At 29.3% G+C, this 14,822-nt stretch overlaps 3 protein-coding genes across 6 annotated transcripts; 2 read left to right on the forward strand and 1 right to left on the reverse strand.

Moving 5' to 3' along the window:
• The first annotated feature begins 143 nt into the window (after window positions 1-143).
• Window positions 144-5,711, forward strand: LOC100883145 (PHD finger protein 14). 4 transcript variants are annotated; one of them, XM_003704827.3, is made up of 14 exons: window positions 145-459; window positions 1,376-1,537; window positions 1,627-1,869; window positions 1,946-2,157; window positions 2,226-2,380; window positions 2,471-2,745; window positions 2,816-3,271; window positions 3,327-3,615; window positions 3,731-3,968; window positions 4,046-4,230; window positions 4,288-4,426; window positions 4,512-4,804; window positions 4,883-4,991; window positions 5,591-5,711. In XM_003704827.3, the coding sequence occupies exons 1-14, from the start codon at window positions 417-419 to the stop codon at window positions 5,609-5,611; spliced, it is 2,820 nt and encodes a 939-aa protein (XP_003704875.1). In that variant the 5' UTR covers window positions 145-416; the 3' UTR covers window positions 5,612-5,711. The 4 variants fall into 4 exon arrangements, with proteins under 4 accessions (XP_012144130.1, XP_003704875.1, XP_012144128.1 ...); XM_012288738.2 differs by lacking the exon at window positions 5,591-5,711 and adding an exon at window positions 5,267-5,573; XM_012288739.2 differs by lacking the exon at window positions 145-459 and adding an exon at window positions 985-1,179.
• Window positions 5,712-5,892: 181 nt separating this feature from the next.
• Window positions 5,893-7,830, reverse strand: LOC100879820 (methionyl-tRNA formyltransferase, mitochondrial). The gene is made up of 6 exons (XM_003704797.3): window positions 7,498-7,830; window positions 7,211-7,408; window positions 7,007-7,129; window positions 6,598-6,776; window positions 6,320-6,523; window positions 5,893-6,256 (listed from the first exon to the last, which is right to left on the reverse strand). Exons 1-6 carry the CDS (start codon window positions 7,671-7,673, stop codon window positions 6,054-6,056), a joined length of 1,083 nt encoding a protein of 360 aa, XP_003704845.2. The 5' UTR covers window positions 7,674-7,830; the 3' UTR covers window positions 5,893-6,053.
• A 490-nt stretch (window positions 7,831-8,320) lies between these two features.
• On the forward strand, window positions 8,321-14,526 carry rad50 (DNA repair protein rad50). Its single transcript, XM_003704798.3, has 17 exons — window positions 8,321-8,905; window positions 8,991-9,140; window positions 9,482-9,923; window positions 9,995-10,149; window positions 10,216-10,414; window positions 10,499-10,722; window positions 10,796-11,161; window positions 11,236-11,356; window positions 11,426-11,804; window positions 11,872-12,077; window positions 12,139-12,476; window positions 12,580-12,999; window positions 13,095-13,220; window positions 13,305-13,580; window positions 13,662-13,795; window positions 13,886-14,017; window positions 14,083-14,526. The coding sequence occupies exons 1-17, from the start codon at window positions 8,675-8,677 to the stop codon at window positions 14,318-14,320; spliced, it is 4,137 nt and encodes a 1,378-aa protein (XP_003704846.2). The 5' UTR covers window positions 8,321-8,674; the 3' UTR covers window positions 14,321-14,526.
• The last annotated feature ends 296 nt before the right edge of the window (window positions 14,527-14,822 follow it).

Raw genomic sequence — 14,822 nt, forward strand, 5'->3', positions numbered from 1 at the left:
TGAAAACAAGAATAATGTATATCATATTTGGACAATGAATAGTGCTACTTAATAAATTCAAATTAGTGTTATTTTATGGATGAATAATTAATTAAATCCAAATTAGTTGTACTTCCCGCTAAAGGATTTCAAGATTCAATATGGCGATTTACTACTGATTCTAGTAGATACTCGAGAGCGTCACAAGGATAACATTGTTGCAGGAAGTTCGTTCTATCTTCATAACATTGAGTAATTTACTGACTGAGATTTTATAAATATTAATACGTACCAACAATTTATATCATAGAAACATGATAATTTTATCATGTACAACATATTCCTTTTAATTTTTACATGTTGAAAAGCAATAAATTCAAAAAAAGGATCCTTAAAAGCGCTTTATATTATTAAATTGAAGAAAATTTATTCCAAGAATGTCTCAAGAGGACGACGTAGGATTTTTATACAAAACAATGAGTAAGTTAAAATTATCCTGTGGTGAAAGAACGAAATATCTTACTGTAAGGACAATAACATAGTATATAAACAATTCTTTGATATAGTTAAAGTGTTTAAGGTTTTTGAACAACAGGTAAATAACTTCAATATCTGTATTATGTAAATTGATATTTACATTGATGTAAAACATATATACATACATATACTATATAAAATAAATGTATGTTTCATTCACATTTTTAAGTTTCTTAAAAAGGATATGACTGATTGCAATTAGAGTAAAAATTAACTATTGATAATAAGAATATTTGAAGCTTAATAATATATGTTTCATAAATTTTAAATATTAATATATTTAATTGTTGTATTATTATTTATACATAATTTTTTGTTTGTTTTTAATCAACACTAGTATTAAAAATATTTAGTTTAAAAGGTATTTTTTTAATAATTACTTATTTACAATGATACAAAATGTAACAATAAGATAAAATATAATAATTTGGGCTAATTTACGAAACCGGCGTCGTATATTATATATATGATGTCAATATTTTATATGGCGATGATTTGACGAGTGCAAGGGGTAGTGGGAGATGTTTAAAAACTATATAGTGTATTGTACGATGTGTCAGAATAGCTAAAAGAATAATTAAAGTTCTGGACATAGCAAAGAATAACAAATTCTCGCTGAATTGATATAAAAGTGTCACATTAAGTGTAATATGAGTAGCATTTGTACGTATGTATTATGAATTAAACACTCACATAACCTAAAGTTTGTTTCTTGTACAATTTGGGAAGTGTACATAACTTCTTTAAATAAATATACTGTGTTGACTAGATACTGTTTTACTATTGTGTATATATTTTTTAACAATACATTTAAAAAATTATATGCATGAAAAAGTGTAATAAAAATTGTTTTTGATAGTTGAAAGGGATCCAAAAAAGAGGAGAGTTAAGCCTGTAGGATCAGCACCATCTTTGCTTGACTTTGATTTAGGTGAAAGTTCTGATGACAGTGATTTTAGAATTGAGGATCATTGTGAGGAATCTGATGATGATTCAGTGGATTCTAATGATATTGGAAAAGGTGAACTATATCGTATTGATTTTAAACATAATATTAATTAGCTCGTTATTTTGAAATAAATTAACAAAAATTGTTGATGTTTATGAAAGAGGAAGAAGATGCATCGGATGAATCTGATGACTCCTTAGAAGATCCATTATTGAATAAGAAAGAAAATACTAATTTAACTGTCGGAGATGTAATTGAACAAGCTCGGCAGCAAGCATTAAAAGGGGGTTCACTTGAAGATAAATTAAATAAAATGTTAATTTGTTGTGGTTGCCTTGGAGACAGAAGTGATGATGTCAATGAAATTGTCGAATGTGATGGATGTGGTGTTAGTGTACATGAAGGTAAAAATTAGAACAATTTATTTAATTAGACATTTAGTATTTTATTATTTATATTAATAAACTAAAATATTTTTAGGATGTTATGGTGTATCAGATGTAGAAAGTTTTTCAAGTACCGATTCTTTATGTCAGTCAGCACCGTGGTTTTGTGAGGCCTGCAGTGCAGGTATTGAAGACCCTTCTTGTGAACTTTGTCCTAATAAAGGTGGAATTTTTAAAGAGACTGATGTAGGCAAATGGGTTCATTTAGTATGCGCACTTTATGTACCCGGTGTTGCTTTCGGAGAAGTAAATGAGGTTTTAACTTTTAATAGCTGTAAATAGAGAATATCTTGACATATGTATACTTATCTTAGGTTGATCGTTTATCGAGTGTAACACTCTTTGAAATGGCATATAGTAAATGGGGAGCAAAACAGTGTTCTCTCTGTGAGGATGCATGTTTTGCTCGAACTGGTGTATGCATAGAATGTGATGCAGGAATGTGTCATACGTATTTTCATGTTACCTGGTAAGGATAGTTTGTAAAAATAATTAAATGATGAATAAAACTAATGTTCTTTAATATGAAAATTAAACATACAATATCTTGTTCTTTTAGTGCACAAAGGGAAGGTTTATTATCCGAAGCTCATAGTGAAGAAGTTGACCAAGCTGATCCATTTTATGCGCACTGTAAACTTCATTCCGACAAAACTCTCGTTCGTAGACGTAGACGTAATTGGTTAGCGCTACAATTGCGAGCTCAGTATCGTCAACAGTTGTTGAAACAACCCAATCACTTAGATACTGAAGAACAACGTAGAATACAAAGAAAATTAGCGAAACATAGACATAAGTATTTAGCTCATAAAGCATCTAGACCACCTCCATGGGGTAAGTTATCTACTATAAATATATACAAAATGAAACTAGGTACAATATAAAAGACCTATATTATTTCTAGTACCAACTCAAAAAATGCCTCGGTTGTTAACTACGTCTGCTTCTGCATGTCGACAGTTAGCAAGAAAAGCAGAACTTATGGGAGTCGATACAGCTGCATTAGAAGCACAAGAAGCACAACTTGTAGCTTTAGTCGATGTGAGGAAAAAATGGCACATTCCACCTGCTTTTAGTGTGGAATTTATCGGTTACTACTTAGATCGTAATTTAAGAGTAACATCTATGAAAAGACGATTACAAGAACTTCTCGATATTAATTCCCAGTTACTTAATGAACAACTAAGACTAGATAGAAAATATGATGAAGTAATGAAAGATAACGAAGAACAAATTCGAGTTAATGTAACATTAAAAGAAAAAATAGAAATGTATCATCAAGTTCTTCAAAATAGTGGTTATGTAAAACCTTTACCACAAATAGCTGATTTAGCAAAACCAAGGATAGCACCAACTCTAGGTAAGTTAGATTTGACGTTTATAAAATGTGCAAATATATCATGATTTTTAAATAGGTACAGGTTTAGGCGTACCTACTGCAGCTGCTTTGAAAATGGGAGTTGGTTTTCCTTTACCGGTTGGTAAAGGAGCTGAAGGTATACGTGAGGGTAGAGTATTAAGTAGTCAAGCTCAAGAGCAAAACCATAAAAGTGAATTAACATTACGGCATCAATGTGGCATATGTAGAAGGTCTACGAATCAACATCTACTTGCAAAATGTGATACATGTCATCTTCATTACCATTTATCTTGTCTTAGTCCACCTTTATCGCGTATGCCTAAAAAAACAAAACTTATGGGATGGTATGTGCATTATCATCATGTGTGTATACTACCAGTATATATTTTTATTATATTTAGAACACAAAATATATTTAAATTTGTAAGTAAGACTAATTTTTATAATCCTTTAATGTAGGCAATGTTCTGAATGTGACAAAGAATCTTCTGGATCAGAAGTTGAACGCATTGATACATCGGCACCACGTAAATTAAGACATTGTAAAGATGACTCTAATTTAACGTTAACCCCAACACCTCCACAAGAGGTGTCTATGCCTACAACGCCGACAACACCTAGCACATCGAAAAATTCTTCTGCCAATCTTAGTAATGTGACGAATACAACAGCACCTGACACACCAACAACACCGAAGGTAAATTGTTCCTTTATAATTAAATTTGGCATATAAAAACAATGCGATACTAATTTTTGCTAACAAATTACGCATAGGTGACTATAAAACCAGTCGGGCCACAACCTCCATCTTCTGCTTCCATTCAGTCTAGTGAATCAATATACAATCAACAACCTGTTAATAACCTGATTACAACACGGGAAGGATCACCCGAATATATGGTAGCTTCGGCGGATGGTACAGAATCTGTATCACAAAGGAGCGCAAAAAAGAGAAGAAGGTTTGTAAGGTATTTTATTAAATAAATGTAGAATATAATATTTTATTATTTTATCAGGGAAAAACATAAAAGATATACTCCCGATCCGATTACGGGAGTAAAACAAAGAAAGCGAAAACATAAAAGGAAAAGTTTAGATGTAGAAAATCCAGAAGGACAAAGTCAGCCAGAAATTCATAGAAGAATTACAATAAAGGTATATAGCTATCCATGGGTAGATAACAAAGTTGGAATATATCTGAAGATTTTTATGATTTAAACTTAGAATTTTTATGTAACAGATAAAACCAATCCCAAGACCAGAAGGGGATGTAGCATCTGAATCGAGTCCACAAATGTTTATTGCTACTTCTACTAGCACTGAAATTACATCACCGCCGCCACCACCGCCAAAATTGCCACCTCCACCTGCTCCACCTGTAGTTTCTAATACTCCATCCGCAACAGCAAACGTATCTGCTAATAATACAAATAGTAGAACATCTGCAGGAAATGGGAGAAAAGGAAAAGATACAGATCCTTTAACGCATTGTAATGTCTGTGATACACCTGGTACCAATCAAAACCTTGTCATGTTAGTTGATATAGAGACATGTATTAGGATACCAAACATATTCTGAACGTATGATTTGATCAATTTTTCGCATTTTAGGTGCGACGAATGTAAAAAATGCTACCATTTCTCCTGTCTTGATCCACCAGTTAAAAAATCGCCCAAAAGAAGAGGCTATTCTTGGCATTGTGCAGACTGCGATCCTAGTGTAAGTTAATTAATCTTTATTTGCTACGTGTGTCGCGACGTGGACCCAAAATTTATTGTTAAGGTACTTTCTATTTAGTCAATATAGGAGAAGAAAAAAGATAAAATAAACTAATTAACCAGTGAATATCAACTTGCACAAAACTTAAACTCGTGACAAAATATAAAGTACTTTAATGTTAAATACGTATAAATTAAATTCTCTCAATAATTTTAAATATAGAACAAACAGTCTTATTAATAACTAGTTGCTAACGTTAAACTAATTATTTTCAGTAAAAGCTGTGCCATCTTTATTTATTAAATAATCGAATACAACGTTCCATTTACGAAATATTGAATGGCAATTAGTTATTAATACGAAAAAAACTTTTAAATCTCACTTTTGTAAGAAAATGGGAACAATTCTTCATAAAAGATGGAAAATACATCTACACTTCGTATAATTTTGAAGCAGCCAAAGCAACAAATTAGACTAAAACTTATTTATGGATAACTTTTACCTTTGATCTAAAATTGTCACTAGGAATATATATTGAAGCTAACTTAATTCAATAAAAGAAAGAATCTGTAATAGTAAAAATATTTCTTTCATTTCAGGCCTCTGAATCTGAGACTTAATATCAACAATTTTATGTCTGCAGCTATAATTCTACATTTACATAAATTAAGACATTAAATGTCATTATGTTTTTTGTAAAATATACGGAATACAGACAAACTTCTTCCTTTGATTATAAAAAAGTCTTTTGAAAATACATACTGCAAGGTTTTTATTTTTAGAAAATGTTTCAGTATTTGTTTTCAAAGACTTTTTCTCTGCCTAATTTTATATAGTTTCTATACTTTGTTCACATACAAGGACAAATATAAGGTAAGAAATAATGAAAAAGAAAACAATATATATAGACATATATATATATTTTTCACTGAAATTAAAATAATTAAATTTTATCATTTTTAGCGCAGATATTAAATTTATAGGTAATTACCTAATTTTTCTTTTACTTATTTGTGGACCAGTATATTAAATATATATCGATATTATTTATTAATAATGATTTTAGATATTATAGGATTGTTTAATTGCATTAATTGAAGAAAAACATTCCTTCGTTTTACGTTTAGCAGCCAGGAAACCGTTACGAAAATCATAAGCATTTTTACAACGCGCATTTTCAACAGATATTTTTTTTACAGCAATAAAACTGTCATTTATGCACTTTACTATTAATTTATTACTTTTCTTATCGAATAGTACAGTTCCTAAAAATATAAAATTCATTGATCATTATTTTATTGAAAGTACAAAATACATAGTATTTTTACCTGGCATTTCTCCTTCAAATCTTGCGATCAGGTCACTAATTGAGGTAGGTTCGATTAATTCAATTTCTAAAAATTTTACTTTTGTATCTTGTAAGAACGTCATTAAAGGATATACTCCAAAAAGACCACGGTATAAATCATAAATACGTTTGGCTGACATTTCATCCCATTTAATTATACACATTTCAGATGTTATTTTTGGTGCTAAAAATATGGATTATAAGCTCACAGTACTTATCATTAAACGAATAACTCGTTAATTGTATATAAGTATTTACCATATGTTGCATTTGTATCATCTTGGGGTTTTGCAGATTGTAGTGACTCTGGCAAATTTTCAAATGTTTCTGCTAAAAGATTTGCACCAAACTTACTTAATTTAGCAGATAATTCTGGTAAGGTTTCATATTCACCAATCTCTACTTGCTTTTGCGCTACTATTGGTCCTATATCAAATCTTATATAATTTAAATTTTTTAATGTTTTATTGAAATATTTTATATCTGTTTATATAATTTAAGGAGTGTCATTATCTCTATTCTTAAACTAAAATGTGTGTCATACAAAATCCTTTTATTGTAATGAATACTAAATTTACTATTTCAGTAAATTTTAACTATTTCAGAAGAAAGATAGTGAACTCCTCAAAGTATTTAAACAGATTGAAAGTTATATTTTCAGTTTTACTGTTTTGGCATTATCTTCATTAATGTAACTCCTGTTTGTAATTCTCCATTCATCAGTGCATAAGTCATTGGTGCTGCTCCTCTCCACTTTGGTAATAAACTACCATGTACGTTTAACATACCTCTAGAAAATAACAATAAGTATATATTAATATATACAACCCAACTAAGGCACTGAAATCTTAACATTATCAGAGTAACTTACAAAGGAAATGAATTGATAATATTAGATGGAATCAAATGACCGAATGAAACAACTACTCCAATATGAAAATCAGAAATACTTTCTTCTAATGGCCATTTGTACAAATTAAGTTCATTCTCTTTTGCATATTTCAATACAGCATTTTGTCTTACATTCGTAGTAGTAACAACTTCCAATCGCTGCAAAACTTTTGTTTCGCTATATTGATATAACATGTTTCTTTAAGGTACTGCATTCTAATTTATATAAAAGATATAATGTTTATAGAAATCATAATAATAATTTACCATTTTTTATGTAAAGCTTTTAAACTTTCCACCGCAAAGTTATCTGTGCCAAAAAATAATACTTTCCATGGTCCGTCTTGAGTTATTGTATGTGACCTCCGATTGCATATGTACTTATTATGCGTTCTTGTTTTAAAAGCTGACACAAATATTTTGTGCATGCTTTTAATATACATGATGAATGTATTATACTGTATATTATATCATCAAAAACTTGTAATATCGTAATTTAATTACTTCATTGTTATATTTTATAAACAACGCATATTCGAGCGTGGTGCCGACTATTTTTGTATATACATATATGATGTAAGGTTTAGTTAGGATATGAGAATCGTCTATTGAATGAGTACTATACACTCAGTGACTATAGTTGTATCCTATAGCATAACTTGTATATGAAAATAATTTAGTAATATACAAATGCGAAAACGAATAATTCTTTATTCTTTTAATAGACGATTTGGAATATGTGCAATAAACATTTGATTTATTTGTTTCCTGTTGTATCCAGAAAGAAAATTGACCTAACCAGAGTTTCTCAACTTTCTTGGCTCCTCTCTAAACATCAGCTCTTATCTATGGCCCACCTGCTTTTTTTTCAATCAACAAAATTTGAATTTATAAACATTAAGACATAAATATATGTTTTAAGTTTTTATTTGTTATAAATCAGATTGTAAATATTTAATAAAATTCTTGATGACAGGATACAAGTTCTTCATCTAATTGCAAATTTGTCAGTGCTACCCAAAATAAAAAATTCACCTATGCAGTTTACCAAGTTTAGTAATTAATTTAGATAAGATTTCGTGAGATGCCAATAAACTTTTATCTAATTTCGAATGTTGTTCCTGGGATATTTTTGTAGCTGTTTTGCTTCATCGTTTTTCAATTTTTTCTATTCTTTCCATGATTCCAAAAGCGTGGCATCCGGTTCCCTAGAGAGCCACATGGTCCTCATTGAGAAACCCTGATCTAAACTAACGCTACAATGTATACATCATAATTTTATTCGCGCGAATTCGAAGTTACCGACTTTACTGACAGTTCCAATACATCTTATCAATCCACGTATATTGATTGTTTGCAATTGTTCATTTCATTATTTTTATTTAGTACACTTGATTATACTTGATTATTGTACAACAGAGTTGTATAACATTTATTTTGTACAATGTCACGAATAAGAAGACTTTCTATTCGTGGTATTCGCAATTTTGGCGACGAAAATGAGGAGTCTACGATTAAATTTTCTCGACCATTGACGCTTATTCTTGGTCCAAATGGTACTGGAAAAACTACGATTATCGAGGCACTTAAATTTGCTACTTGCGGCGAATTTCCACCAGGTTCAGACCGGGGAAAATACTTTATTCATGATCCAGCTCTAACAACAACTTCATCGGTACGGTTATACATCATTATGAAGATAATTAATCACACATAATTACAAGAATATTTAAAGAAATTTGAAATCTTTTTATAAACAGGTACGAGGAGTTGTTAAAGCTGAAATTGCTGATGCAGCGGGTAATATTTATACAATATGCAGAACGATAGAATATTCAAAGGCAAATTCAGCAATGAGATTTAAAACTCTTGATAGCGCCTTAAGCAGAATAAGTAAAGTTACAAAAGAGGTATATAAGAATTTGTTATAAAGCATATGTATGATGAAGTATCTTTTATACATGTAAATATATATGTATATGTATGAAGCTTTTAAAATCATCTACATTTTTGTATATTTATGTAATCTTTACCAAACAAGTACTTTTGTTTGAAATGTTTTTCAGAACTTTGCATATTTAAAAAATGATAGCAATTAGAATTATCTAATAGGATTCTAATTTCAATAACTAAACATCTATACATATTATATTTGTTAATTTTATAATAGATTTAATGAAGCACTTTATAACAGACTTACGTTGTTCTAAACATTAGCTTTGTATGTTTAACAATTTTTTTGTTCATATAGGTGGTATCAATAACTAACCGATGTACCAATGTTGATACAGAAATTACATTAGCAATGGGAGTTTCAAAACCTATTTTAGATTATGTAATATTTTGTCATCAGGAAGATCTCAATTGGCCTTTTGTAGAGGGTAAAAAACTAAAAGAAAAATTTGATGAGATTTTTGATAGTGCTAGATATAACAAAGCTCTTGAAAACATTATGAAACAAATCAAAGATTTAAGACAAAGAATACTTATATTAAAGGAGCAAAAGCAAAACTGTTTATACATTGTTAGTGAATTAGAAGATAAAGAAACAAAACTTGAAGATCATAAAAAGAGATTGGAAACTATCAAACAAAAAATAGAAGAAATTAATGAAGATTTAGAACCAGTAACTCAGAAGATTGCTGAAATAGAAAAATTGGATTCTGATTACAAAGATCTGATGTCTGAAGAAAGTAATAATATTTACAAATGTTAGCAATAATTTTGTTCATAATAAAAATTTGTACATTTATATTTTTTCTAGAAAGAAAAAAAACGGAGTACATGATGTCCAAAGAACAAGTAGAGAAACTAAAGGAAAATATAACTGAAATATTTGAGGGAACACTAAAAGAACTAGAAGAGCAGCTGAAGTCTTATGATGGAAACTTAATTAAAAAAGTTGATGAAATAAAAGAGGTACATCATTTATTTAAATAAGAAAGCTCTAAATTAAAAATTTAATTTCATTTTAATATTATGTAGCTTGAAACACAATTAAAAGATATTGTTAAAGAAGAATCAAAAATATCAAAAATGTTAGCTGATGAAAGAGTCACGAATGGTTCTTTGAGGCAACAAATTAAAGATCAAGAGAGAAAAGTTACTTTACGCAATAAGATATTAAATGAGGCATTATCAGCATGGAATCTTGAGAATATTGATTCAAATGTATCAGAACTAGGTTCGATTTTAATCGTAAATTATATTATACTAACACATAAAATATAAATTAATGTTCACAGAGCAAAATTTTATCACTTTTTAGAAGTAATAGCTTTATCCAAAAGATTAGAAGAAAAAATGTGGGAATTAAATAAAAAATTAGATGAAAACAGAATGCAAAGAGAAGAAGAAGAAAAAGAGGTGCAAAAGACAGTAGATATTTTGCGCAGTGAAAAACTAAAAGTAGAGTCACAGAAAAGTATTAAAGAAAATGAGATGACTGAGACAAGAGACGAACTTAATAAAATAAAAATGGAGATATTGCAGGTTGTAATATATGGAATTATTTAAGACAGTAATATTTTAAACTAAAACTTACATCACTATTTCTTACTTTTAGATCGGTGCAGCGGCAAATAAGTTAAATTCTATTGAATCTAAGATAAAGGAAACAAAAAATAAACTTGAACAATTAAATGAAATAATGGATGTGGATACTATGAAAAAAGAAGTTCTTAACAAAACACAATCGCGAAATAAATTGGAAACACGTTTAAATTCAGTCGATGAAGAAATATCTTCGTTGTTAAAACAAAGTTCATTGCAGGCTGAATTAGAATTGAATAAATCTTCGTTACTTTCTAAAGAAAAAGAAATACAGAAATTAAAGGAGAAGCACGAAGAAAAAATAACGAAGTTATTAAATATTCCAGAATTACCTCTGTCTAAACTAAAGAGTGATTTAGATACGGTTCAAAAACAATTGGTACATAATATAAAACATATATATAATATGCAAGACGATATAAAATGATAACTGATTAATTTTACTAATTTTAGATGAATGAAATGGAACAAATTAATCAAGAAATTCAGACAGAAGAACATCAGTCGACTACTTTAGAAACGACTATAAAGCATCTTGATCATGAACTTCAAAAAAAGAAGAAAGAAATAGAGTGTATGCTAAACTTTATAATAAACAGCTTTTTATTTTTTAAATTTATAATTAACAGTTAATTTCTTATAGCGGATAAACAGAAGATCGCATCAATATGCTATTACAAAAACTTTGATGAGACTCTGTTATTACAATCAAGGAAAGTGAAAGATCTTCAAGACAGAAGAGGAATGTATGCTCATCAAGGAGCTGCTTACAAAGAATATATGAAACAATTAAAAGAAACAAATCCATGTTGTCCATTGTGTCATAGAGGTTTTGATGAACGAGAAGCTGTTGTAACTTTATTAAAGGAAATGGAAAAAGAAATGGAAAGTCATCCAAATCGATTAAAAGAATGCGAGACAGAATTAAAGATCCAGCAAGAAAAATATGATAAAATGTTACAATTAAAACCTGTGGTTGAAAAAATTGTACAATTGGAGGAAATGGAATTGGGAATGATGATGTAAGTTTTATATTATTTATTTATTCTATTTTTCAAAATATACAATAAGCTATTAAACTTTTTATAGGAATAACTTAGAAAAGTCTAAAAATAAATTGACTAGTTCTCAAAAAGTTATAACAAAATTGAAGGAAAAGAAGTCTGATCCCGAAAATAAACTTACAATCTGTAATGAGATCATGAATGATATTACGTTATGGGATAATTATATTGATGAAATTTCCAAACTTAAACAACTAATTAATAATTTTCAAACTCGCATGATTAATGCAGGTACATACAAGAAATTAATTTTTAAAACTTCACAGGTAATTATTTTTCATTTTTCGCGTAGGAATTAAGACAGATCGTAGTCTTGAGGAAGCTCAAGCTGATCGGGAAGAGTTAAAAACATTATTGAAGAACACTTCCAACGAAATTGAAATTTTACAATCGAAAATAAATACACACAATGAAAAGATTAATAATGCTCGCGAAGAACAAAACAAATTACACGAAGAGAAATTAAAAATCGAGTCCAATATGCAGAATTTAAAACAGTTGAAAGATCAGCAAGAATCGTTGTATTCAAAAGAAATTTCTCTTGGATCGTTACTAGACTCATTAAGACAAAAAATGACTTCAGCAGAAAGCGAATTAAATGAAGCAGTTGATAAATTAGAAAAGAAAAAGGTGTGTTTTTTATATTGTATTGAAATACTGCAATGTTACACTATTTAAATTATTTGTTTGCACCGAGTATGTAAAAAATATAACTACTTGTGTTTCGTTTTAGAAAGAAAACTGGGAAAAACAAGAAACTGACAGGAAATTATTAGCGGACGGAAGTAGACGTTTATCCGAATTACAGAAAGCACAGGATGAAGTTGATATATCTATATATCATAAAATCCCTGAAGCCGTAGAACGGTCCGAATCCCAAATAAAAAGTTATCAACAATCAATTGATGAACTGCTTCAGAAAAAGAGTAATACAGAATCAAAGATAAGTAAGTTAAAAGAAGATATTAGCCGTCAAGAAATTCGGAAGAGAGAATTATCTGATAACATTTTGTTACGGAAGAATGAAGAAACTACTACAAAATTAGAAAAAGAATATTTAAGTTTGAAAGAAAAACTAAGCGCCGTGAATTATTCTCAGATGCTAGAAGAACGAAAAGATTTGCAAAGTTTAGAACAAGCTTTACTCCGTAAGGTAAAGTATTATTTTAAACGACAGATAATAAATAAAAATTATAATATAATTTATGTAAAATTATACAGAGATAACATGTAAATTATTCTCTTCAGAAAAATATGATAAAAGGTAATCAAGAAGAATTAGAAAGGGCAGTGAAACAGTTCTCTGATGAATTGAAGAAAGATATTTACAGACAAGCTCGAAAAAATCATAAAACTAAATGCATTGAACTGACGGTATTACATCATAAATGATTTTTTTATATGATTCTTTATTTTGAGTATTTACAGCCGATTTGAAATAACTTATTTCCAAATTAGGTAGTGGAAGAAACTATATCAAATTTGAAAGCATACAGTAAAGTATTAGATGTGGCTATGATAGAGTACCATGAAGAACGTATGTCAACGGTTAATAGAATTATGAGGGAAATGTGGAGACTTGTATATACTGGAACAGATACGACGTCAATAGAAATTCGCACAGATGCTACAGAAGGTATAGGCAATTTAAGAAGAACATATAACTATAAACTAGTTCAAACTAAACATGGTCGTGAAATAGATATGAAAGGTCGTTGCAGTGCTGGTCAAAAAGTAATTTCTATTTTTCAAAAATATTGCTAATAAACAATAATAAGTTTTAATCATTAATTATTCCGTAACTTTTATTTTTAGGTTTTGGCATCAATAATTATAAGGTTAGCTCTAGCAGAAACATTTTGTAAAAACTGTGGAGTTCTTGCTTTAGACGAACCAACGACAAACTTGGATCAGGAAAATGCAGATAGCTTAGCAAGCGCTTTAGCGACGTATGTTATAATCTGTATAATTAATTAATCAGTCAGTAATCATTGCACTTATTAATATCTTAATACTTATTTGCTTTGTTTATATTAAAGGGTTGTTAAATTACGAGCACAGCATCAAAAGAACTTCCAATTGATCGTGATTAGTCACGATGAAAAGTTTCTATTGAAACTAGCCGAATTGAATAATAACAAAGGCTTTTATGAACTTTATCGTAAATACAGGTACGCCTAAATTAAAACATTAATTTATATTATTTAGATGTATACAACATTGCGAATTTTTATAGTGGATATACGGCAGTTAGACATTGTCAAGTAGAAAATCAAGATCATGTTGCCTCAAGCTCTATAAAAGAAGAAGTATCATCTGATGAGGAAGTTGAGGAAGACCCAGTAAAATCGAAAGATAGCTCACAATCAGACACAGGTTCGCAGACAAAAGCACAATTGCAAAAGAGAAAGAGACAGGAATCCGAAGATCGTGCCGAGAGTACATCAAAAAGGAGATACGTTTTAAATTTGTAAAGTCTTTCTTTATCATAGAATAAGTTTAACATTAAGCCGAAATATGTATATTCTGTGTGTGTATACATTTTTTTTTATATTTGTACAAAACAAAAGTGTCTTTTTTATGTTTATATTTATAAAGATGTGAAGTAAAGTGTTTATAAGTATGCTACATAATTTCTATTGTTCATTATTGAAAAATAAATGTTGCCTTTGCTAACATATATTTTGTTTGGCACAGTATAGTCTCGCTATATTACCCGTTGTGTGAGTTTCCCGTTATACCAGCTTTAAATTTATAGCTACTGACTTTATAAATGAAGACATTTTCAAATTTATAAACCTTCAAGTTCTTAAATTTCAGATTTCAGATCTTCAGATCTTTGGATATTTAGTACCATATAGCGAAACAAATAAAACTTTTAAATATTGCCGCAATTTTAATCAATTATATCGAAAATGAATCGATTTTGACAATCGAGGTTTGATTGTACTCGGTCGATAAAAGAGGCGACGAACA

Source organism: Megachile rotundata, chromosome 14 (assembly GCF_050947335.1).
Source record: "Megachile rotundata isolate GNS110a chromosome 14, iyMegRotu1, whole genome shotgun sequence".
Taxonomy (NCBI): domain Eukaryota; kingdom Metazoa; phylum Arthropoda; class Insecta; order Hymenoptera; family Megachilidae; genus Megachile; species Megachile rotundata.

Excerpts from the sequence above, each read along its gene's own strand:
- LOC100883145 (XM_003704827.3), top strand. The coding sequence starts at position 417 with ATGTCTCAAGAGGACGACGTAGGATTTTTATACAAAACAATGA. Across the intron at positions 460-1,375 it reads ATTTTTATACAAAACAATGA|TTGAAAGGGATCCAAAAAAG; the intron begins GTAAGTTAAAAT and ends TGTTTTTGATAG. Across the intron at positions 4,992-5,590 it reads GTGCAGACTGCGATCCTAGT|GCCTCTGAATCTGAGACTTA; the intron begins GTAAGTTAATTA and ends CTTTCATTTCAG.
- LOC100879820 (XM_003704797.3), bottom strand. The coding sequence starts at position 7,673 with ATGTATATTAAAAGCATGCACAAAATATTTGTGTCAGCTTTTAAAACA. Across the intron at positions 7,409-7,497 it reads AAAGCTTTACATAAAAAATG|CGAAACAAAAGTTTTGCAGC; the intron begins GTAAATTATTAT and ends ATATCAATATAG. Across the intron at positions 6,524-6,597 it reads TGATACAAATGCAACATATG|CACCAAAAATAACATCTGAA; the intron begins GTAAATACTTAT and ends CCATATTTTTAG.
- rad50 (XM_003704798.3), top strand. The coding sequence starts at position 8,675 with ATGTCACGAATAAGAAGACTTTCTATTCGTGGTATTCGCAATTTTGGC. Across the intron at positions 10,415-10,498 it reads TTCAAATGTATCAGAACTAG|AAGTAATAGCTTTATCCAAA; the intron begins GTTCGATTTTAA and ends ATCACTTTTTAG. Across the intron at positions 13,000-13,094 it reads AACAAGCTTTACTCCGTAAG|AAAAATATGATAAAAGGTAA; the intron begins GTAAAGTATTAT and ends TATTCTCTTCAG.